This window comes from Pollachius pollachius, assembly GCF_949987615.1.
Source record: "Pollachius pollachius genome assembly, chromosome: 19".
NCBI lineage: Eukaryota > Metazoa > Chordata > Actinopteri > Gadiformes > Gadidae > Pollachius > Pollachius pollachius.
In genome coordinates, this window is record NC_136952.1 from 7,340,058 (window position 1) to 7,364,687 (window position 24,630).

Consider the following 24,630-nt stretch of genomic DNA (forward strand, 5'->3'; position numbering starts at 1 on the left):
TTAGGAACACACTGGCAAGAGATAGCTTAGCATTGAGTCTAAGAGTTCACGTAGTTTAACACTGTCTCTGTAGAAAGGTGTCACCTCAAGCACAGCATCAGGGAAAAGTTAGGGGTTAGGAGATGTAGAGCATCTAGAATGATCTCTGAATGTGTTTGTGTGAGTTTGTGTGAATTGTGTGCTATAGCGTGTGAATTATGATATGTATGAATTTAAAGGATGTGATATATGATGTATAGGATGTTCTGTAGGATGTGCTATGTGATATGATATTGTATTTAATTGGTATAATATAGGATGTTTTATTGGATGTGATAAAGGATGATTCATGGGATGGGATACAGGGCGATTTATAGGACGTTATGTAATGTGATATAGGATGGGAAAATGCATTTTGAAAACATCACCATTTTGAAAACAAAATCACCTTTTGTTCATTGTTCCGTGCTGGGTCTTCTTGTGGAGATCAATAGCCAGAGGGGCTGGGGCAGGCCCTAGCTAGCCCACAAGGGGCTTACTAACCTGCCACTATGACACCAGGGCTATCCCCACCAGCAGCTACCCCAGTAGGGTTTACCCACCAGCAGCTAATCCCCCTGGGATTACCTACCAGGACCTTACCCACCAGAAAGCTAGCCAACACATAACCCACCAGGACCTAACCCACCATGACCTAACCCACAGGGACCTAACCCACCAGGACCTGACCCACCAGGACCTAACCCACCAGGACCTAACCCACCATAACCTAACCCACCAGGACCTAACCCACCATGACCTAACCCACCAGGACCTGACCCACCAGGACCTAACCCACCAGGACCCTAACCCACCATAACCTAACCCACCAGGACCTAACCCACCATGACCCACCAGGACCTGACCCACCAGGACCTAACCCACCAGGACCTAACCCACCATAACCTAACCCACCAGGACGTAACCCACCATGACCTAACCCACCAGGACCTAACCCACCATAACCTAACCCACCAGGACCTAACCCACCAGGACCTAACCCACCATAACCTAACCCACCAGGACCTAACCCACCATAACCTAACCCACCAGGACCTAACCCACCATAACCTAACCCACTAGAGGCTGGCCCAGCAGCGGCTAACCCACGAGGGAGGGCCGCAGGGGGATGTTGGGGAATGGGATTACAGGAGAAGTGGCTCCTTAAAGCAGAGGCTTAGACACTCGCTTGCTTGCTTATGCTAATCCCCGTGTTCATCCGCGACATGTTTGATCTGACATCCCATAATACAGGAGGCCTGGCAGTCTGACAGAGCTCTACTAAACCACCAATTACCCTGCCTATATATATATATATATATATATATATATATATATAAAAGATATATATATATATATGTCTGTTGTTACGTTAATACAAGTTCCTTTCATAATTCAATTCTATATAATATGATGAATATCATTTGACATTGAGACAACATAAGACACAACAGTATATTAATTCTGTGAGGGAAATACAATAAGATATAAGATATATAAGATAAGTGATACAATAAACAATAGAATACAACAACCCTATATTGACATACTTTCATTAAAGTCAATGCTAAAAGCATCTCTTAAAGCTAAGGTTAGCGATTTGGACAAGCCAGCCAGAATGACTAGATTTCATCTGAAAAGAAAAAAAACATCAGGCCTTACTTCAAAGTCACTGCTCCAAAACACATGACTAGCTCACTAGCCTTAGCTACACATAGCCTGGTGGAAGACTCTGGTCATGCACAATGAGTGGTGAGCCCAGGTAGGCAGGTAGACAGAAAGGCAGGCCAGCCAATCATTACGTTTTGGCCGAATTCAATTATTGGATGCATTATTAAAGGCCTGCAACAGCCACAAATACAGCATTGTTCAATGCTTTCTCTCAGAGCATTTGATTAATTATGACAAAGAACTCTCTTTCAGAATGGCCGTCTGTAGCTTAAAGGGTCTTAAAGTAAATGCCGAAATATGTCTTGCCATTTTTCTTAAACCCGGATGAGAAACACCTACTACAGCCACTTTATAGCAGGGTATGGCTGCGTGTCTGCGATATTAATCCTGTATTGACCTGCTGTCTCCTCTCTACAGCTAACAGTGCTCTCTCAGGTGCTAATTAGCCAGTGTTGTTGCTCAGGTGTCGCTGCAGGACTCTAAGGCAGGAGCGCCACCGCACGGCTAACCTCTAACCACAACATGGTCTGGTCGTTCTCCGTAGGTACCGCCACTGAACGGCCCAGGAAACACCAAGGAGTAGCCCACAATAAGATGACAGTGCACCACACACTAACCATGTCGAATTTCTACCCACCCATACATTGTGTGTGTACGTGTGTGTCTGTGTGTGTGTGCCTGTGTGTGTAATGGAGATTGAAATCCAGAAGTGCATCAGTGAATGGTGGAACTTGATGATCGAGAGATTTATGATCGTTTTGTAACTAAGGTGTGTAATGGGTTTGTAATGTGTGTGTGTCTTTGGTTGTTCATTTTGTAACGTACATTGTGTGTGTGTGTGTGTGTGTGTGTGTGTATGTGTGTGTGACCATGTGTGTTCTGACTCTCTGTATGTGTGCGTGACTGTGTGTATGTGTGTGTGTCTGTGTGTGTTTGTGTGTGTGTGCATGAGTGTGTGTGCGTATTCGTGTGTGTGCGTACGTTACAGACAGCCTGTCTCTTCTGCGGTGGTATCAGCGTTAAAAGGGAAGTCCTGATACTAAGTGCTGCACATCAGATGAGATCACTGTGTCTGCGTATGTGTGTCCCTGAAGCAGTGTGCATGTGTGTATTGGATTGTGTACGTGTGTGCGTATGGGCATTGACGGGGGGCTCATGTTGCAGCTAGCAGAGGAAACAGAGCTTTCCGCCAGAGGACATTCTCAGCAGGATGTCCGTCTGTTCTGTCTTGTCTTTCTGTTTGCCTTGTCCCCTGGATGGACTGCATTAATAAAGCCCCTTACAATTAGTGCATCACAATCACACATTCATGCACACATTCATTCACCATCGGCGGTGTCGGTCATGCAAGGGAACAGCTAGCTCATCGGGAGCAGTTTGGGTTTAATGCCTTGCTCAGGGACTCTTCCACACTTGGCTAGGAGGAGCCGGGGTTCAAACTAGCAACCTTCCCGTTGCCAGACGACCTGCTCCACCACCTGAGCTACTAGAACCCCCAGACATGTCTAGATAGAAGACAGAATCATGACGAGACTGCAGGGTCCGATACTGCTGTCAGACTCGTTGTCACTGTGTTTGTTTTGTCCACTAGGACCAACTTGGGGAGGTGGAGTCTCTGTTAAGGGAGCAGTAGTCATTGTTGGCATATCGAGGAAGAGATACATTAAACATATTGCGTGTGTGTGTGTGTGTGTGTGTGTGTGTGTGTGTGTGATGGTGACTCAGGTGTGCTGGCAGGTGAAAGCTGAGCCTCTACAAGCAGGGAGGTGCAGGAACAATCATCCCAGAATGAAGGACGTTTGTTGGGCATCTGGTGGAACGGCAGAGGGTGTGTGTGTGTGTGTGTGTGTGTGTGTGTGTGTGTGTGTGTGTGTGTGTGTGTGTGTGTGTGTGTGGGGGGGGGGTTAGGGTCGGGGGTGGGGGGGGTGATGAATAATAGAGCATAATAGAGATCTAACTAATGACTCATCTGTTTATGTTGGAGACAATAGCACCCCCCCCCCACACACACACACACACACACACTTTTTGTTGGTTGTCTGTAGCCCTGTAGTCCTTTATAGATTTCCCACATTGAAGGTCTATCGCTTATTGGGCTCATTTGACAGTGACTGAATGACCTCTGTTGTGTACCTGTTTGCGTGTCTGGGTTTCAGTGTGCGTGTGGGGTCTTTGTGTGTGTGTGTGCCCAAATTATCCATGTTATGTTTGCAGGGGAGTTTTGCAATCAATTCAGCCGCAGGTACGCCGCAGACGTTTACTAATGACAATGTAGAAATACCTGGAGGCTGGCCATTAGAGAACAAATGGATCCCCTTTCTCCCTCTCTCTCACACACACACACACACACACACACACACGCACACACACACTCCTACTCACTCACACACACGCTCACTCAGATACACACTTACACACTTGGACACACTAACATACACACATTCCACATAACTAACTACTTTGAACGAACCAAAACTTTGTTGAACTTTTTAATTTCATAGTCCAAGATGACACAGTGCCCCTCTGTGACCGTTATGGGGGGAGTACGTATGATTATTCTTATCTAATTGTTTGTTCTTCTACGCTCTTCTACGCCTCACATTCAAGCATCCTTCCTGCGTACCACGTACCTTCGCTGACTGTGGCGGTGCTCATACTGTTCGTAGCTGCTGAGTTTCCTCACCCAACGGTTCACCTCTGTCCCTGCAGGAGCATGATGCCCAAGGCCCTGGAGGGACAGATCGTCATGGAGAAGACGCCTCGCTACTTCGTCACCGCCGAGGCACCGGAGCGAGTGCACGCCATGTCCCGGGGCGTGAAGCTGATCGTGGTGGTCCGCGACCCTGTGACCCGGGCCATATCAGACTACACCCAGATCATCTCCAAGACCCCCAACATCCCCCCCTTCGAAGGCCTCGTCTTCAAGAACCGCACCACAGGTTGGAACACACTTTGCCATGACATTGTATTTTGATACACAAAGTCCCGATCAGTACTGTATCATCGATATTCAAATAAGCACACTCACTTTGACGATTTGAATACTAATTTAAAGCACAGTACTATTCTATGCCTATGTTATTTCATATCGATTATTATTATTGGAACGTTGGTATTAGAATGGATGAAGGAAAAATCCCAATATATTGAACGGTTTTATACAGTTTAACAGTATAATACATGGTCATGCTATATTGAATGGTGCACCCTGCATTGTGAAGCATACGTTCATCCTATCGGTGTATGTATGGAGGCCGCATTATGATACAGACATAGGCAGGTCCTGACGATGGTTCTGTCGGCCCCCCCCCCCCCCCCCCCAGGTCAGATCGACTCCCAGTGGAGCCCACTGTGGATCGGCCTGTACGCCCAGCACCTGGAGCGCTGGCTGGCCTGGTTCCCCCGGCACCAGATCCACCTGGTCAGCGGGGAGACGCTGATCTCCGACCCGGCCGGCGAGCTGGCCCGGGTGCAGGACTTCCTGGGCCTCCAGCGCATCGTGACCGACAAGCACTTCTACTTCAACAAGACCAAGGGCTTCCCCTGCCTGAAGAAGCCCGAGGGCAGCAGCAAGCCCCACTGCCTGGGCAAGACCAAGGGCCGCACGCACGCCTCCATCCGACCCGCTGTCGTCCGCCGGCTCCGGGACTTCTACCGGCCGCACAACCAGCGCTTCTACCGTATGGTGGGCCAGGACTTTGGCTGGCAGTGAGCCCTCTCCCCCTGTGAGGGATGGTCTCATTGGTAAAGGGTTGGAAGGCCTCAGGACAGAAATGAAAGCCTGTGGTGGTCACGGTGGACTGAGCAGACTTAACATTCCCAACAGTACCCCCTGTGGAGGACGGAAGCCAACCGGACTTGAGGAAGAGGGGTGGACGTTTTGGGGTTCGACCCCATCCTATAAGAGTTGGTCAGATCCTCCCAGTGTAGTGTTTCATTCTTTCTCCACCCCCCCCCCCCCCCCTATCAATCAATCATGAGGTTCGAGACATGCGTCTAAGGAGGGGTCAAGGGTGTGTGTGTCTGAGGAGGGGTTCAGAATGTGTGTTTCTGAGGAGGGGTCCAGAGTGTATCTGAGAAGGGGTTCAGCCATAGAACAGACATTGCTCTGACATTCCATACTGCCACTGCTGCAGGTGGATGTAATGATGTGTTTATATCTGCACTTATACTGTGATACTGTGTAGAATAGCTCGGGGGGCAGGGAAAACGTCGGGACTACAAGTTGGACTACAAGTGAAATGAAAAGTATGATTCGATGTGACAGGATAGTGTGTGAATGGAAATGAATGACTGAGCTACAGCCTTATCATCCGCTACAACCTGTGTAACATCATCGTCTTTGTGTCTGCACTAAACAGCTCTGCGGTTGTAGAAGGCCGAGCCCCGGTATGGATCCTAGAAAGTGATTAACAGGAAATGAAAACTGATCACATCACTTTTCAGCCCTGCCTTTATACCTGTAACAGTCTCCGAGGTTATGGTTAAACCCACCAATAGGCAATCAATGCGCAGATTGAGTATCAACCTTCACTGCTGTGATTCCTGGAAAATGCTGGACCACCACTGGCAAGATGGCAGGGCGACGGGAGGATGAATGTTTAATGCGGGGAGCAGCGGAGAGGCTGAGCGGACGCGGAACATCTTTGGAGGAGCTCGACGGTATGTGACGGAGTGGTTTTGTATTTCGTGAATAATAGATGTGGGTCGGAATTCTGCAAAAGATGACCAGCGTGGATCGCTTGTCCCCCGAGAAACACAGTTTACGAGGTCCGCCCCCGTCCCCCCTGTCCCCCACCACCAGCTCGTTGTGCAAGTGAAATGTTTCTCTGAGTCTACCTAGTAGCCTATGGATCCTCATGACTTCTGTGTTCAGGAAACTGACTGACTGCCGTTTGGGTTTGCATGTATTTGCACTAGTTTGAAAGCATAAAAGAAAACATTAAAATACTATTTTCAAGCAGAGATTTGTGTGAATCAATTCCTAGATTTATTTTTACATTAAATATATTTACTTGGTTATTACTCTATTACTAATATATACCCGGTATATATATTTTTTTCAATTTGTTTTACATCGATTTGTAAAAAGTGCACATTGATTTGATGTGCACTTCTAACAAATTATTCTTAACTCAAAAGGGATAAAAGTGTACATATCCTCTGATAAATACATACACACAACACACTGTGTGTATTGTGCAGGGAATGACCCCCCCCCCCCCCCCAAGACGTCAATGTATTAAGTATCTTAAGACTAGTTATGGAGACACTAACAAAAATCAACAATATAAAAGTCCATTTGAATTTAATTTATACAACGGTCGTCAACGGTTAATACTAGAGGGCGCCATTACTGCTAAGGTGAGAGGCGAGCGCCCTCTTGTGGCAAATGTTCTTCCGAAGAGGGCGAATAACGTTAGTAAATACTGAAATAAAAATACTTTTTGTGTCGAGTTATCCCCTAATTTCCCATTAACAATTTTCCCCATACAAATACACCGTTTTTATCCATATCAATTTTTTAAGGTTGCAAAAAACACACAGTAACGAAAGAGCACGACTAAAAAATATGACAATCTAAAACACGGTCATGACATAATCCTAAAACCCATGCTTCAGCAAATCAAAAAGATATCAAAAACAAAAGTAAATCATTACTTAATACACTCAATTCTGAACGGGCTCTACTTGACATTCTTCTTTCGGATTAAGGAATAAATAAATAAATAAATAAATACATACATTCATTAATACACAATATTATACAATAGATATTTTTTCAAATGCACTTTAAGTCAATACCAATAACAACAACTGCAGTCTCTTGTTACTCGGTATTTTTCTCTAGAATTCTCTGCTCTAATACAATTCAATGTTCAAAGAAGCCCAACTATTTGGCTGGCGTCTCTAAGAAAGGGCCATGATTAAGTAGTAGTCGTCATCTAGTAAAAACGATCAAAAAAATCCTAAAAACTAAAAACATCTGATGTATTTTACTCCCTTCAAAGACAAGGAGACAGCAGAAAATCCACTGGGGGTTTTCCGGCAGCTTGGCACAGATATATATTATCTACGATAGAGCATATATACATATAAATCAGATCACGTTTCCTTCCTAACAGGGCTTTAACAATGGTGCTAATAAAAAAGGGATTTTCCCTCATTAGAAATGTAGTGAGGTCAGATGATGGTGTTTCGATCAAGCTTTAATCAAAGGCACTCAGCACAGCTCTCTGCCCACGGTTCCTTTCATCGGACTGTACACTGGCTGTACAATCTGCATTCACCCCCTGTCAGCCCAAAAAGTCCACGTACACATTCATGAATAAACTCTTTCTTCTTAAATCCACTTATGAGGAACTTTTCAAATAATTAGAAAAAGGAGGACAAGAGCTAGCCACTAATAGATTTTCAACTTCAACAGGCAACGCAACACTAGTCAGAGAGTGTATTGAGCTACCTTATGTTGTAGCAAGGAGGCCAATAGCCATTAGGCTGTCAGGTGGAGTGGGGCAGCAGTGCCTAACGTGTTGCCCTGTGGCTCAGTGTTAAACCAAGGGTTACAGAGGAACCGTCTGTCCTAACAACTGGGTTCTTAAAGCTGCAATACATTTTATTTTGCTATTTTTCCTCGCTCTATGTTTCGTTGATTCATTTGTACATTGATTTGGTCGCATGGTCGTCATGTATTTGTTGGTCACTGCTACAGAGCCGGGAGGCATGACAACCACAAAACTACAATCAAAACTTAACCTTCAGTGGGGGGCAGCGGAAGTTGCTGACAGCAGCTTTAACCATGTCAGTGTTTTCAAAGAAAACCTTGAACATGTTGGAATACAGAGAGTAAAAGGATGCAGACTCGCCAAACCTAGGGAAGCTACCGGACCCTGCTGACCACATTGTCCATTCTCTTTGATGAGGGCAACTCGTCAGCCTCGATGTGTTGGTGACTGAACAGGCTGCTGGAGTCACACTGACGGTGACGGTGACAGTGGTAGTGGTAGTGACCGTGGTAGTGGTAGTATTAGTGGTAGTGGTCGTGGTAGTGTAGTGGTAGTGGTATTGAGTTGGGCTCTGCCGTGTGTTCCTCATGTGGAGGGTAACGTTGGCTTGGCGATCAGTCCCCTCCACAGGAAGGTCCTGGGCAGGTTTGTGCATCTGTGTGTTTGTATGTGAGTTTGTGAGTTTGTATGTGTATGTGTGTGTGTATGTTTGTGTGTGTGTCTGTGTGTGGGTCTGTGTATGTGAAAGTGTGTGTGTGAGTGTGTGTGTTAGTGTGAGTGTGTGCATGTATGTGAGTGTGTGTATGTATGTGAGTATGTGAGTGTGTGTGTGTGTGTGTGTGTGTGTGTGTGTGTGTGTGTGTGTGTGTGTGTGTGTGTGTGTGTGTGTGTGTGTGTGCGTGTGTGTCTGTGTGGGTGTGGGGGGGAGGGGTGGTTCACTGTTCCTCAACTCGTCTTTGGCCCCCTACGTTTGGCATTGAATTATGGTAAATGGAGTTTGATCAATACAATGCTAGACCACTGTACTTTTTTCCGTACATTTCTTTCCCGCGGTGGGCGAAGCCATTAAGGTGAAGGTGGAAGGTCAGCCGTTGTGACACGGCCCCCATTACTCAGGGAACAGCTTCATCGGTTCTGACAGTGTGTGTGGTTGTCTGTATACCTAACTGTGTGTGTGTTTGTGTGTGCAACACAAGTCTATAACATTGCCCAAAAAGAAGTGCCATTACACATACACATACACAATCTCTCAAACACACTTTCTCTCTAACACACACACACACACACACACACACCCCCCCCAACACACCACCACACAGCTCCGGTGTTCCCCGAGCTCTTCAGCAGTACTCCTCCCCGGGGCGGTCGTGGGAGGGCAGGTTGTTGAGGTCCAGGAAGACGGAGGCTCCGGACAGCTTGCGGCCCCCGTTGGTGGTGGAGGAGGAGGATAGGTCCAGCAGCTCCTGGGCAGTGCTGGGCACGGAGCTGATGTACATGTCCCACACCTGCTCGGGGGAGTCCAGCTCCAGCAGACGCTGCTTGATCTTCAGGTTCTTCTCGATGTTGCGCCGCTTGTGCTTGAACTCCAGGATGGTCTTGGTGTAGCGGTTGATGGTGGTGACGGAGGAGGCCATGCAGGCAGTGAAGGAGCTCCACGCCAGGCTGGAGGGGGACGGTGAGAGAGATGAGAGAGAGAGGGAGAGAGAGAGAGGGAGAGAGAGAGAGAGAGAGAGAGAGAGAGAGAGAGGGAGAGAGGGAGACGGGGAGAGAGATGAGAGAGAGAGAGGGAGAGGGAGGGAGAGAGGGAGAGGGAGGGAGAGAGATGAGAGAGAGAGAGGGAGAGGGAGGGAGAGAGAGAGAGAGAGATGAGTGAGATGAGAGTGAGAGAGAGAGGGGGAGAGATGCGAGAGAGAGAGGGGGAGAGATGAGAGAGAGAGAGAGAGAGAGAGAGAGAGAGAGAGAGAGAGAGAGGGAGAGAGATGAGAGTGAGAGAGAGAAAGAGAGAGAGAGGGGGGGAGAGGGAGAGAGAGAGATGAGAGAGAGAGAGAGAGAGAGTTGAGAGAGAGGAAAAGAGTTGAGAGGACAAGGAATGCAGCTCAATAAATACAACAAAATGAACCCAAATATCAAGGAACACAATTCTAAATAAATATATAACTGCACAGCATCTCTCAGAGAGAGTGAGAAGAGAGCGAGAGAGAGAGAGAGAGAGAGAGAGAGAGAGAGAGAGACGGACAGACAGACACAGAAAAAGAAAGAGAGAGAGAGAGAGAGAGAGAGAGAGAGAGAGAGAGAGAGAGAGAGAGAGAGAGAGAGAGAGAGAGAGAGAGAGAGAGAGAAGCAGAGCTGTCCCTTGTCAATAATGTTTTTATTAAAAAATCATTCCTGCTGTTGTTTGGATTTGAGTTTACATTCATTAGTTGATTGATTCTCAAATTTACTAATACACTTCTGAGATGCTATGTCCTACACACCATTTTCAATTAAATACACAAGTAAACAATTCACAGCATTGTATCCCTTGTTGTGGAAAATAAAAAATCACCATATTTTACAAAATGTACAAAATATTATAACATTTACAAAATGTTATAATATCTTCCAATACAGTGTACCATATATGTACCAACGTAAAAGCATTTTTCATCAAAAGAGAATCATGTACTTGAATGATGTCATGTGTCAGAAGGAACACTCCAGGAAGATGTTTTGAGGTTACTTATGGGTCACCTACATGTATGACCAGCTGTAGTCCCATGTCTGTGGTTTCCAGTCCTCCGGGCCCAGGCTGACCGTGAGCTGAAAGGCTGTGGTATACATCATGTGGGCCACCATGCCTAGCAGACCTAACAAAGCAAATAGAAACTCGTGGTGAATACACATGCAGTCCCCAATCTGACCGCTGGGTGGCGGTGGCGCACTACCTTCTTCTGATTGTAAAAAAAACGCTAACTCATTTTCCTCAGTTCTTATTATAGAAAATCCATGCCAATCTATCAGCCCCCTAGATTAAAAACCAACAACCCCTGATTCTATTTCGGTTCTAAAGTGTTGCCCTTCCGAAGTAGGCTTTTCCTTTGCAACCTCACATTTATTGGGAGTAAAATAAAAAAATGGTTGGTCCCATGAAAAATAATCCTTAATAATATAAGCTAATTATAAATTAATTCACATGTTATTTATCAGTCAGTGCCGCATTTGACAACGCCAAAATACACCTGGTTTTCTTACATTGGTAATGAGGAGCCCTTTGAAATCCATGTGCCTTGTCTTAGACGTTAGCTTGAGAAATTCTGCTCTTGTTGTCTCTGACATTCAACAACCTTCTCACAGTGTGAGAAAATAACTGCTGAGTAACATTATGGAAGTAAAAAAAAGCTACAATTGCAATTGGTTATCAGAATCCACTGAAATTCAGCCTTTGAAAGAGAGACCACTGCTATATAATATTTTTTATAGAAATTCAGAGAGTATATTAAGTATTTAATAAAAAAAGGCAATAATACCTTGTAGTTAGATTTCATGTCATGTAAAAAATCTTTATTTCATGCTTTAATTTAACGTTTCCCTGTATTTGTTAACTAGGAATTGATAACAATAGCTAACACACTATGTAGGTATAGACAAATAGCACTAAGAGGCACCAGCAGCCTTCATCCCAAGAGCGGGTCAAAATAGCGGGGCTAATAATTTTTAGGGTCAAGGCTGCCTTGGTAACTTAAGCTATGTGAGGGACAGACCATCCTTCATGATAACACGCACACATGCACACATCCAGACATACACACACACACACACACACACACACACACACACACACACACACACACACACTAACACACACACACATACACACAATCTCCTCTTCGTCTGCATGTGTGCCCGGACGTCCTTATCGAGCAGCCAGATTTATCTACGGGCCGCGCTCGGCAGTGCAGAAGCAGTAGCGGTTAGCCTGAGCTGGTGAAAGGGTCGTCTTATCTGTGTGGGAAGAGCTGGGACAGAGGCAGCTACTGGAGAGACGATGGTGGAAACAGAGCTATCTATGTGTACAGATTAGAGGTCGGCGTGGGAACCAAGGCAGCTACTGAAGAACATTGAGTGATCAGGTGATAACTCTCCTTGTTCAGTTCGGATGGTTACTGTGGATTAGGGCAACGCTGGCGGTTGGAAGCTCATAGGCAACCAATCAGGGCTCCCCATTAAGAATTTCATAGTTTCATTGAAACCCCATCATGGCGGATGAAATTAGGAAAAAAACGAATTTCAATTCATTTAACCAAGGGACTACCTTTCCCTGGTTAACCCCTTGAGATTCTACGTCTCGTTTTCAAGAGCATGGCAGCAGTAACATAAGTTACGACCTCGATAAAACACAACATAAAATAGAAAAACCATAGTGCAGCACATGGTGGTATCAGTTAAAACATTAGTATCTACAATCTCCAATAGTTGTTAAAAAAAAAAGTTCTGTAAATGATGTGGAGAAACACAGTGCTCTGTTTGACCCCCATACTCAGCTGCATTCTGGGAGATTTGAAAAGGACTGCCATGCTGACATTTGTGAACACCGTCAGAAACAAGATGTCCCCTGATACATGATGTCCCCTGATTGTGTTACATAGTGACTCACTCTTCCCTCAACCTTTACCCTTCGGCTGGTTCCGTCTGAGCGAGACATTATGTAGGGAGAGAGATGAAAAAGGGAGAGGTAGAGTGAGAAAGATCGGGAGAACAAGGTATGCAGAGAGAAAGGAGAAGACAGAGTGGGCATGGGTGAGCTACAGAAACAATTGTTTAGCTACTGTGTAAAATACAGATTGTTTAGTTCACTGTGTAAAATACAGATTGTTTAGTTCACTGTGTAACACACAGATTGTTTAGTTCACTGTGTAAAATACAGATTGTTTAGTTCACTGTGTAACAGACAGATTGTTTAGTTCACTGTGTAACACACAGATTGTTTATTTCACTGTGTAAAATACAGATTGTTTAGTTCACTGTGTAACAGACAGATTGTTTAGTTCACTGTGTAACAGACAGATTGTTTAGTTCACTGCGTAAAATACAGATTGTTTAGTTCACTGTGTAACAGATAGATTGTTTAGTTCACTGTGTAACAGACAGATTGTTTAGTTCACTGTGTGACAGAAAGATTATTGTGTACAATGTGTGACAGACAGATTGTTTAGTTCACTGTGTGACAGACAGATTATTTTTTACAGTGTGTGACAAACAGATTGTTTAGTTCACTGTGTAACAGACAGATTGTTTAGTTCAATGTGTAACAGACAGATTGTTTAGTTCACTGTGTAACAGACAGATTGTTTAGTTCACTGTGTGACAGACAGATTGTTTAGTTCAATGTGTGACAGTAATATTGTTTAGTTCACTGTGTGACAGACAGATTGTTTAGTTCAATGTGTGACAGTAATATTGTTTAGTTCACTATGTAACAGACAGATTGTTTAGTTCAATGTGTGACAGTGATATTGTTTAGTTCACTATGTAACAGACAGATTGTTTAGTTCAATGTGTAGCAGACATGTATAGTTCCCTGTGTAACAGACATGTATAGCAGAGGAGGTGCTCTGTGTTCTCGATGCCCCTGCCCTCCTCATCTTCAAGATGCCTTGGCTCTTTAATCGTTTCTGCTTCATACTGACTGTGTCTGTGCTTTTTAAAAGTGTCTCTGCTTTCTATTGAGGAGCAGCTCTTCCATAACTCTCGCCTAGTTCATTCCAGTTAATTTCTAATCTTCCCTGTCTCTCTCCGCCCCCCCCCACCCAACACACCCATCACCCATCACCCTCCCTTCCCACTACTTGCTGCTGTCATGTTAAATGGCCAAAATTGGAATACTCAACCACTCAGAAGAATTAAACACACCACACCTTGCAGGAACGAAAGCAGGGTTTTCCTAACAATGAGATTACCACTCAAGATCCCACTTCTTATTCCTCAGCCCGGCCCTGGTCGGTTCTGTAAGGCATCCCCACCTCAGAATTATCATAGCATTATGCAAATGGAGGCAGCCCTCGGTCACGGAGAGCGTGTCGAAATCCCGGATCCGACAGCCTTACGTGCTCCCCCATGCGAACATTCATAATGTTCCCTTCAGCCCGGTCTGCTCTGGGAACATCCAGGAACATCACTGCTCTGCTCTCGTTCTGAGTCGTCGAAACAGCCTCTGTGGAGAGGTTTACACCAGGGAAATCTTTTCTAGTTTGAATGTAGGAAAAAAAAGCGAATGTGCTTTCCCGATTTGATATTGAATCATCGCAGTGCAAGGTGGATGAATCATAAAAATGAAAGAGGGCACAGTGGGGCAAAATATTGTATTGGGTTGGTTTGACGACTGGTGACATCTCAGCTCAAAGTGTCTTGGATGGTGCAAACCTTTTGCTAGACCAACGAGACTGAATGGGACATAAGGCTCCTCTGGAGTTGGGTTTGACAATGGTTGCGTCAACTCTTTTACAACAGTGCCGGCTGGCTTGGACAGAGAAAACATTTCTTTTCATTGCGATCTTACAACGCTTTCATAAAAAGTGCCTGCCTGTTTCTTTGGCCCCTTATTGTTTCTTGATTGTGGGAAGTTATATTACTTCTTGTTAAAGTCTGTTTTGTCCGCAGCAAATCAACCAAATTATTATATTTGATTGTCACATGCATAATTCACATACAATTTGTTCTGAATTTTCCTACTAAATTCTACTACGTTCAGGTATTTTTGTTTTAAAAACTAGAATTAATGTGAGAACATAACATTGTATAATATATACATACACACATACCGGCGAATGCAAATAATATTATCTAGGCCGGTTCCCTCAAGCCTCACTCAAACCCCAAAGTGTGGAAACTTCTGGAATACATTTGGGGCTCAGTGAAAGGGAAATTGCTTCTTTTTAATTAAACAGTTAATTGTATCAGCACAGTGGGAATGTATGCTGAACAACAAAGCATGTTTAGTACCAGAGAGCCAAACCCCTCAAGCGCCTCTTCCTCTTCCCCTACTCTGTTGGCCCGTCCTGAACTCTCTTCTCTCTCTTCATCACCCTGTGTTGAAGGGCTTTAATAAAGCTTGCTGTGGTGTCTTCTAACTGGTCCTCTGGGGCTTGTTAATCAGGGGAGGATGGACAACTATTAGCAATCCATTCAGCCACGTAAAAATATATCCAACAATATTGCCTGACTTAATTTCCACTATTTTATGGGCAAAGCTGAGCAAGCTAGAAACTCATTGTGCTGCTGTTAATTTTTTTTTAACAGTATTCTTAAGAAATAAATTATTAAAGCGTTGGTAAACCCCTGTTCAAGCAGAACTTCCAGAAGATTCCAAAATCTGTTGAGGCAACACAAAAGTTGTGAGGGTAGTAGAGAACGCCAACACATTGGGTTCCATGGAAACTGGTACGTGACGCGTTGGAGAAAGTTATCAGGACGCAGAAGCAGAGCTAATAGAAATTGACCCCAATGAGAGAAGTGTTTCTTGGCCCGAAGTAGCAGTGTTCTTGAATTTTGCTGAATACACCCCCGTTTAACCGTGTGAAAAATGAGCCTGAAATTAAATAAATGTAATAACACTGAACGGGGCTATAACTGAAAAAGTGATTTGGGGTTTTGCTTACGCTTTAATGTGATTTTCTGCGACAACGAAAAAGACTTAAAACTAAAACGGCCTATTCATTGCTATGGAGACTAGTTCTCACTGTTGAATCACCGCCACGGATCGTTTTCACAGAGTGGATTAAAAAAAGGTCACTACTAAGTCCTCTCTTAACAAAAGAAGGACAGAGTACTGTTTGACCGGCATGTGAAGTGTGCTGATACCAGGGAGTGCATGAATAAAATGTGATGTATAAACACTGTAGGAATGACACACTGTAATTAAAGTTTCATTTGAAGCATTGCAGAATGTGTTATTGATTGTGTGTTATTCTGTGAATGTTGTTTTTCCCTGTACCTAACTTGGTCAAACAAACACTTTATTGATTTCCATTGTATCTGTGATAATGTGTTGACCAATTTTGTTTGCCTTGCTTGGCAGTAAAAATACGGTTAACTTATTGAAAAAATAATCGCAAATCAACACAACACCGTTTTCTTTAAAGCCCAAAGCAGTTAATTGCTGTTTGGATGTTTTTTAAACAATAATAGTAGCAGGGAATAAGCAATGCTGGTCATCATCATGATCATCATCATAATGACCCTCATCATCATCCTCAAGGTCAACATCATCATCATCATCATCACCATCACCACCATCATCATCACCATCATCAAAATCAGGCGAGTGCCCCAGGAGGACGATCTTTACCTGACAGAACGGTGAAGATGGCGGCGAAGGCGTTCAGCTTGAGACCATCGATGACATTTCCAATCTGACACACTTCGATGGACATTAGGATTCCCCCGGTGGCCAGCAGGAGAATGTACAGGCACTCGGCCACAATACACAGCCAGAGCACGCCTGGAGAGGGAGTATAACATTGGAAGAACAATTAGCAGAACCGATTAGGGAGGAGAGGTAATTAGGGGGAAAGAGGAGGAGGAGGAGGAGAGGGAAAAAGGAGGAGGAGGAGGAGGAGGAGGAGGAGGAGGGGTTGGAGAAGGGAGAGGGGGGAGGGAGGTGGGGGATGAAGGTGGACCAGGGGGAAGGAGGAGGAGCAGGGTTTGGAGAGGGGAGAGGGGGGAGGGAGGTGGGGGATGAGGAGCTGGAGCGAGGAGGAGGGGGTTGAGAGGGTGGAGGAAGGCAGATGGAGGAGTGTGGAGTGGATGAGGAGGGGGACAGATGTGAGAGGGAGAGAGGGGAAATTGATTTAAAAAAAAATATGACCAGGGGAGGGGAGGAATGGGAAGTAAGGACAGAGATACCAAAGGGAATGTATGTGTGTGCGGGTGTGTAGGATGTGTGTTTGTGTGTGTTAGGTGTGTGTAAGATGTGTGTGTGTTGAGAAAGCTGGCCTGGTGACCCGCTCACCCATATCATTAACCTTCTCTGTCAGCGAGACAGAGATGATACATCACCGGCTGAGACACAGAGCACCTTGAGTAGACACACACACACACACACACACACACACACACACACACACACACATTGATACACCAGCTACAGAGCTTCCAAAAGATGACACCGACACCTATATAATCCAACCTATCCAAGGGTGCTTTAGGTAGTAATTACATCGTCAGAAGGATATCTGCCTGACATAATATGACTTGAAGACTGATACCTCTCTTAATAGAAATATCATCTGGTGGATGAAATCATATATTTCTATGTTGAAATCTAAATACGTTGGAGCAAATCCTTTAACATTTCTAACACATTCAATTTAAAAAAATTTTTAAGGAGAAGTCAAAATGGTAGGGAAATAAAAATAAAAAGCTTGTCTTTAAGGGACTTGACAGTATGAACGATAGAGAAAGAGAACATGTACATTTCAATTGATGACAACAAGATGGGAAAACGTCAAATAACCATAACACATTGATGAATGATGGATCCACCAAGCGTATACTAAATATGTTGTCAGGAAAAGTCCAGTAGTATATAAAAATAGATTACAACTTTATTGATCCTCTCAAAGTCAGCTAGTCCACTCAGGATGGTACGGGTGTGGTCCCCCTCCCCCACTGGTTGTTTGGAGCAGTCCGTACGTCCTCAAAGTCTGAGGCACAGCCAACAGGCGCCATTGCTGTAATGTGAGTGGCCTGGCTTGTCTACATGAGTAACTGGTTATTGGTCACTTGCTTGGGTATGTAGCCAGCAGTGGAGAGACCCCACCCATTCAAACAGATTGAAGGAAAATAAGGAAATCAATAAACTGAAATGACGTGAGATTGCGATGGATTTCCTAGAACATCATGTTTTGATGCTTTATGCACACCTTGGTAACCCTTAATAACTTTGCTAGAAGTAAATTACGAACTCAAAGTAGGAACTCAAAGTAGTTTAGTAAATTTCCTTCAACATATTTGGATATTCTCCCTTGTTTGACACACAGGATTAGAGCTGTACTATGGGATGTTATAATCACCGACCAATGAGGGAGATTAAAGCAGATTATGCAGATAACTGGAGCGTAGAATAGAGGGACAGACCTCCTTTCACACCTGTCACTCTCTAATACCTCCCAAGCCTGGTCACAAACACGCACACACACAAAAACACACACACACACACACAAACACACACACTCACACACATTCACACACAAACATGTACCCCTGCACCTACACAAAAACACACACACACACACACAAACACACACTCACACATACATTCACACACAAACATGTACCCCTGCACCTACACATACACACACACACACACACACACACACACACACACACACACACACACACACACACACACACACACACACACACACACACACACACACACACACACTGGCTGGCAAATGAAGCCTCGGACAATTGGATATGATGGATAATCATGGTACATGTGTGTATGTGTGTGTGTTAATGTGTGTGTCGAGGAAAAAGAGTGTTTGTGTGTTTGTGTCAGAGGGGTTTGTGTGCAATAACCCACGAGGCATGTCCTTTCATACTCCTACAGCTTTAGGCAAGGCTGAAGCAGTAGGCTGACCTACAGCTGTAGGCTTGCCTACAGCCTGTCTGCTGTAGCGGTATCAGTTACACAGCATCGTCCAGACACAACGCGATCAGCATCACTAAACGAGAACTCAATAGCCACCGGGGGGAAATCAGTCTCCTCTGTGTACGTGTTGACATCAACTAGGACACACCTCGGTCACTGTGCTGCAAGGAGGTGTCATACCATGTCAGGTATCTCCAACTGAACGTCCTAGAGTTGACCTTCACAGGATAACATTCATCCACGGTGTGCACTGAATGACATGTGATCTACAAAGCATCTCTTGATTCACTTATTATTTAAAATGCATAAAGTTTGAAAGAAAGCCTGCACTGCAGCTTCCCACTTTAACATTGTAGCTACTCATTGTGTGAAATGGATGTGGAGGCTGTTTGTTTAACAGGGTTTTTATTCAATAAGTATTTTGGGGGAACAGTACGGGGACTGGAGGAGACAGCGGTTTGGAGGCAGTGAGCAAACGCTCGAAAACAATTGGGTTTGTAATCAAAAAGGGGTGGATTGGCTTTCCCCTGAATTGATCCACGTGCCTCCATCTTGATTAATTCACGATTATGTTGTTGATGTCTGGCCCTCTGGTCACACGGGAATAACACAGGCAGGGGTGGGGTTCTTGTGCCACAATGATGCTTCATAGTGAGACACAAGCGTTTCATTTTCACACATTGAGCCTTAGTTGGGATTGGCTATAAAAAGTGTCCGTTGAAAAGTGCTGACTGGTCACATTGTGTGTAGTGTAAACCGGGAAGCCATACGCCCCATTCTTCACATGTCGTCGCCGTGTGATTTATGTCCCTGTGGCCGAGGCATTTTCAACCGTCAAATGTCGTCATCGATGGGTTTCTTAATAATTGAAATGGCTCTAGACATCTGTCCCGCCTCCCAGGGTCCTGAGGCACTTAAACCCAGTATTCATTTTTATTTTGTTGTCCGAGTTGATCGATGAGGCCGAGGTGACCTTCCACACGTGGAACCTGCACCGGTGTCTGGGTCCACTTATCCGGGTTAACCTGGATATTTATTGGTCACATTTCCAACTCGTATTGTGTATTGATTGATGTATGGATGGATTAGGCATTAGGCATGGCGGACACCAGCGGGATGCTGCTGTGAAGGACGGAGGTCTTCATGAACCCTGGTCAGATTTTTCCTCACTGCGTATCAGATAACATACCCGTTCTCCTCCACATGAAGAACGTCATGATGTCCATGAAACCTTTTGCCTCATTGTACCGGGAGGCATGGAGCTTGTGTTCAAATGACGACCATAAAAGGAGAATGGATTGCACACGCAATCAGTGTAACCGAGTCAATCTAAATTTCCGACTCACGTCGTAAATTAACATCTAAAGTACACCTCAAGTAGCCCGTGTGCAACGGACCCGTTATAGAGATACGACTACACAACGGCCCCACTGTCACTTACACGCCATATGGATGAGAGTATGTATGGAATAATGCATGATTTATGGTTGTTGGTTGCTGTATGTGTACCGCTGCCAGAACAACCTTTTCACAGAGCTACGGAGGACGATATTGTAATCCGAATACAATTGACAATTGATATGATTTATCTGGTGAAACCAATGAGACTGCTGATTTAGGTTGTTTTGGCTCAAATTGTGTATTTAGCGGCAATGACTATGGCCGTTTTACATTTCTTTGATTTTATGAATTGCATGGACACCTTGACTCAGTTGAGTGAAGCTAACCATCATCAGCATTATTATGATTACACTCACATGTTACATTAATGTGCAGTGAATTAATGGTAGCGTCTAAATATCCACATTAACTCTGATAGGTCAGTTCTTGTATTGGCTAGATTTACCACATGGTAACGGCTGGTTTGGGTTTATTAACTGACCTCTTTCATTTGAAGGCGCCACATACAAGAAACTTCTGCAGTTTTCACCTGAAAAAATAAAAAAACACATTTCAAACATAGCTGCTGGGGACATTATTTTTTCAGAAATGTCTATAACAATATACCAAAAACATACACGTCTGATACAAAATCATCATTCGAAAATCTCCCTGAAAGCAAAGAAGTAAAAAAGACATGACCATATCTCGGGATTTGTCTAATGTCAGAAAGAGGAAAAAACGGTTCAACCAGCATTTATAGTTGTCTATCCTCCGGGTCTGCCAATAACTTGACAGAATTGTAGTAACGTCCAGTAAAAGATATTAATGTCCCAGCTCCCAGCTTGCTTGGAGTAGGATTTTTAAAATAAATAAAGCACTATTGATGCAATGCGGATCATGAAATGCCATTTCAGTCGGTCTTAGTCGTTTAGACTTAACTTATAAACCCAGATAGCCTGCAATTTATTTTAATAAACTAAATATGATACATAACAGAGTACTTTTAGCAACATTTTAATCTCAAAAACACCCAAGACAATTGACGCTTTGGAAGTTATTCTCGTCCCCAAGCGCGGGAAAAAACTTACCCGTCATGTTGACGTTCTGCTCGCACGAGAACCAGATGCCCGTGTGAAACTTCCTCATCAGGTACTTGTCCTCGCCCGTTTCCCAGATATACTGGACCAAGCGGGTGTCATTGAGGTTAGAACTGTTAAACCTGATGCAAAACGACTGTCTGGTCGTGATGGGTCCCGTGCAGAACGGCTTCACCACCTTCCGCGTGCCCTCGCACCAGTAGCTGGTGGTGAGCGCGCACATCGCGAGGAACAAGGCGAGGAAGTTCAAGGTAAGAGCCAGGGAGGCTCTCCGTCGCCGGTCTAGCATTGTTGTGGAAACCCGGGATGAAATCCGCACTAATCCTGACGTTTATTAACACTGCTACTTGATGACTTCTTCACAAATCCTCATAATCCGTTTTCTTTCTTTTTTTATCAATGAATATATCCGACTGCGGCTGGTTGACAGTGCGCGCCTGGCTCGCGACGTTCTTCTCGCGCGTATGCTGCTCAGTTGTGCGGCTGTTCCCGGGTTTTGTACTCCCACCCCCTCCTCACACACACACGCACACACACACGCACGCACGCACACACACACACACACACGCACAAACACACACACGCACACACAAACATACACCTCCTCCCCCCCACACACACCTCCGCCCCAGGGATTGTCAGCTCGAAGTGTAGGCCTAATTATCACGCAGTCTCGTCAGATACTTCGATTATTTATCTATTAAAAATCATGAATGAGCACTGCGCAGATAGTCCAACTATGTTATTATTTTTTGGGGGATTTTTAATGATTGCAGCTCCAACGGATCCATCCGTTCGAGCTGATACAAATTTGATATCTTTTGAAATTCCAACTGTTCCTCTTAAATATGTTTTAACCATACTGTGTGTTGATGTAAGTAATATCTGTTTGAGGCCGATATGCTATACATTTCATACTGGTCGATTATAGATGTATGTTAAAAATAGATAGTGTGTGTGTCTGTGTGTGCATCGGTGTGTTTGTGTGTGTGTGCCTGTTTGCATGTCTTTGAGAGTGTGTGTGTGTGTGTGTGTGTGTGTGTGTGTGTGTGTGTGTGTGTGTGTGTGTGTGTGTGTGTGTGTGTGTGTGTGTGTGTGTGTGTAGGCTAACGGGACGGAGGAGGGTTATTATCTCGGTTAGCGGTACCGTCATGGCCCTCTTGGGATGAGAAGACGTTGTTCTGCAACCCCTCTGCCACCTTCCACCAATTTAGATTCCCCACTCAACTTGAACACACACACACACCCACAAGGACACGCCCACACACACACACAAACACACCCACAAGGACACACACACACACACACACATCCGCAGACACTCCAACGCACACACACACACACCTGCGGACACTCCCGCACACACACACACACGCTGACACCTCCATAGCCCCATACACAAACCCACACAGGCATGCACAAACCCACTCAGGTACACACGCATACACACGCATGCATGCACACACACACAAACACACACACACACACACATACACACATATATATATCCAGGCTGCCTTGTCTTTAGTAGCGATGAAGCCGTTAAATTTGTAGTGCTCTCTCCCCTCCCCAGCATTTCACCATCATTAAAGTGACGTGTGCACACTGCGCAGACACACACACCTCTCATTCATCTGTGACCCTCTGCCTTCTATTTGTGTGTGTCTGGTAGAGTGTTTGTGTGTGACTGAGAGAGATAGTGTGTGTGATAGTGGCTGTGTGTGCGTGAGTGTGTTGGTGTCAATGTGTGTGTGTGTGTTAGTGATTTGTCACTCTTCTTCTTCGTTTGGTAATTGAATTGTGGTTGCATTTTAAGGAGCTGGAATGGAAAACTGGCAAGGACACGATACAGGTGTCCCTATAGCGACTGGGAGCCAGCTGATCGATGAAGGGCTGCACCTACCCGCACAAACACACACACACACATACACACACACACACACACACGCTCACACATTCTCACCCCCTCACTCACACACCTCCTCTCCTCCAGGTTGTTATATATGGCCCTCCAGTCAGCCCGCTGGATGTTGACTCCCCCCTTGATGAATCCCAAGGTCAGCCGGTGACACGGCTGCCGCGTGTCGGACCTGGAGAGCCCGCAGCGAGGGGCTCGAGGACGCAGCTCAGAGCCAGGATGTATGACTCCCCAAGGTCTTCCAGAGAGATATGGAGACATAAATAAAACAGGCTGGACACTCTTCTTCCTCCCATTTTTCCCCCTTGCCTGTGGCGCGGCCGGTAAAGGGCAGCTTGGTTTAACTAATGTTCAACCGATATCCATTGTTCATCCACTTCCAGCTACTTACCCCGTCCGTGAAATCGTATTGTAATTGAATGGAATAATATAGATTGTGAGCTATTCTTTTTTTTGGTCAGACAATTTATTTGTTCCAAATTCCAGTTTGAGTTGGAGTTGGCGAAGGAGATGCTTCAAAATCCAAAATATTTATGGTTGTACGTATATTATGTTTAGAGGCAAATTTTATTTTTCTTTTATTTTTTATCTAAAACTACCAATTGATCCTGCACTTCTGTTCCACAACCAACAGACTGTTGGTCTCCTCAAAGGTCTAGTGGATTAACGATAAGAAGGAGGAGGTAGAGTAATGTTTTTAACACAGCCAGACACTCAGTCTTCCTTTCTGTCTCTGTCTGTGAGTCCTTCCAGCTGGCTCAGTCCATCACAGCCTCAGACAGGGAGAGATGCACCAAGGGCAGTGACCCTGCGTGCCGTTTTAATTCAGTTATTCTCATAATTAGTCCCACTGAAAGTACCAATACTCACAGGGATGCAGGCAGGCATGGACACACATACTCAACAAACTTTAATGTTTGCAGGATTATTACTACCACACACACACAGACACACACACACACGCACACACATACACACATATTTGAACACACATGCACACACAAACAGAAAAACAAACAAACACACACACACACACACACACACACACAATCATTTCTCTCTGGACAGGACGGTGTATCGTCTGACCTCTCCATTATGAAGGTTGTCCCTTGTCATCACCGCCTCCCCACCATCGTTTCTCTTCTTGACGCTTCACATCCCGCCCGGTGCCCACGAGGACCGATCAACACAATACATCTGATCCCAGCAGCTCTCATAACAAACTGGTCCTCATAATGACCCTGTTACCTCCAGTCCTCATAACACACCATTCACTGCAGTCCTCATAACACAACACACCGTTCACTGCGGTCCTCATAACACAACACACTGTTCACTGCGGTCCTCATAAGACAACACACCGTTCACTGTGGTCCTCGTAACACAACACACCGTTCACTGCGG

At 44.9% G+C, this 24,630-nt stretch overlaps 2 protein-coding genes across 2 annotated transcripts in view; one reads left to right on the top strand and one right to left on the bottom strand.

Annotated features, from left to right (window-relative positions):
- The window catches only part of hs3st3l (heparan sulfate (glucosamine) 3-O-sulfotransferase 3-like), a gene marked incomplete at its 5' end in the record, with an annotated part of 12,433 nt that extends 6,994 nt beyond the window's left edge, over positions 1-5,439 (top strand). The window contains 2 exons of the mRNA XM_079756724.1: positions 4,399-4,628; positions 5,013-5,439. Coding sequence (XP_079612850.1) covers positions 4,399-4,628; positions 5,013-5,401 — 619 coding nt within the window. The 3' untranslated portion in view covers positions 5,402-5,439. The remainder of the gene's footprint in view (positions 1-4,398; positions 4,629-5,012) is intronic.
- Positions 5,440-9,535: 4,096 nt separating this feature from the next.
- On the bottom strand, positions 9,536-21,597 carry gsg1l2b (gsg1-like 2b; the record flags this gene model as incomplete). Its single annotated transcript, XM_079756728.1, has 5 exons — positions 9,536-9,857; positions 10,930-11,041; positions 16,519-16,671; positions 20,711-20,758; positions 21,300-21,597. The coding sequence occupies 5 exons, from the start codon at positions 21,595-21,597 to the stop codon at positions 9,536-9,538; spliced, it is 933 nt and encodes a 310-aa protein (XP_079612854.1).
- Between the last annotated feature and the right edge of the window lie 3,033 nt (positions 21,598-24,630).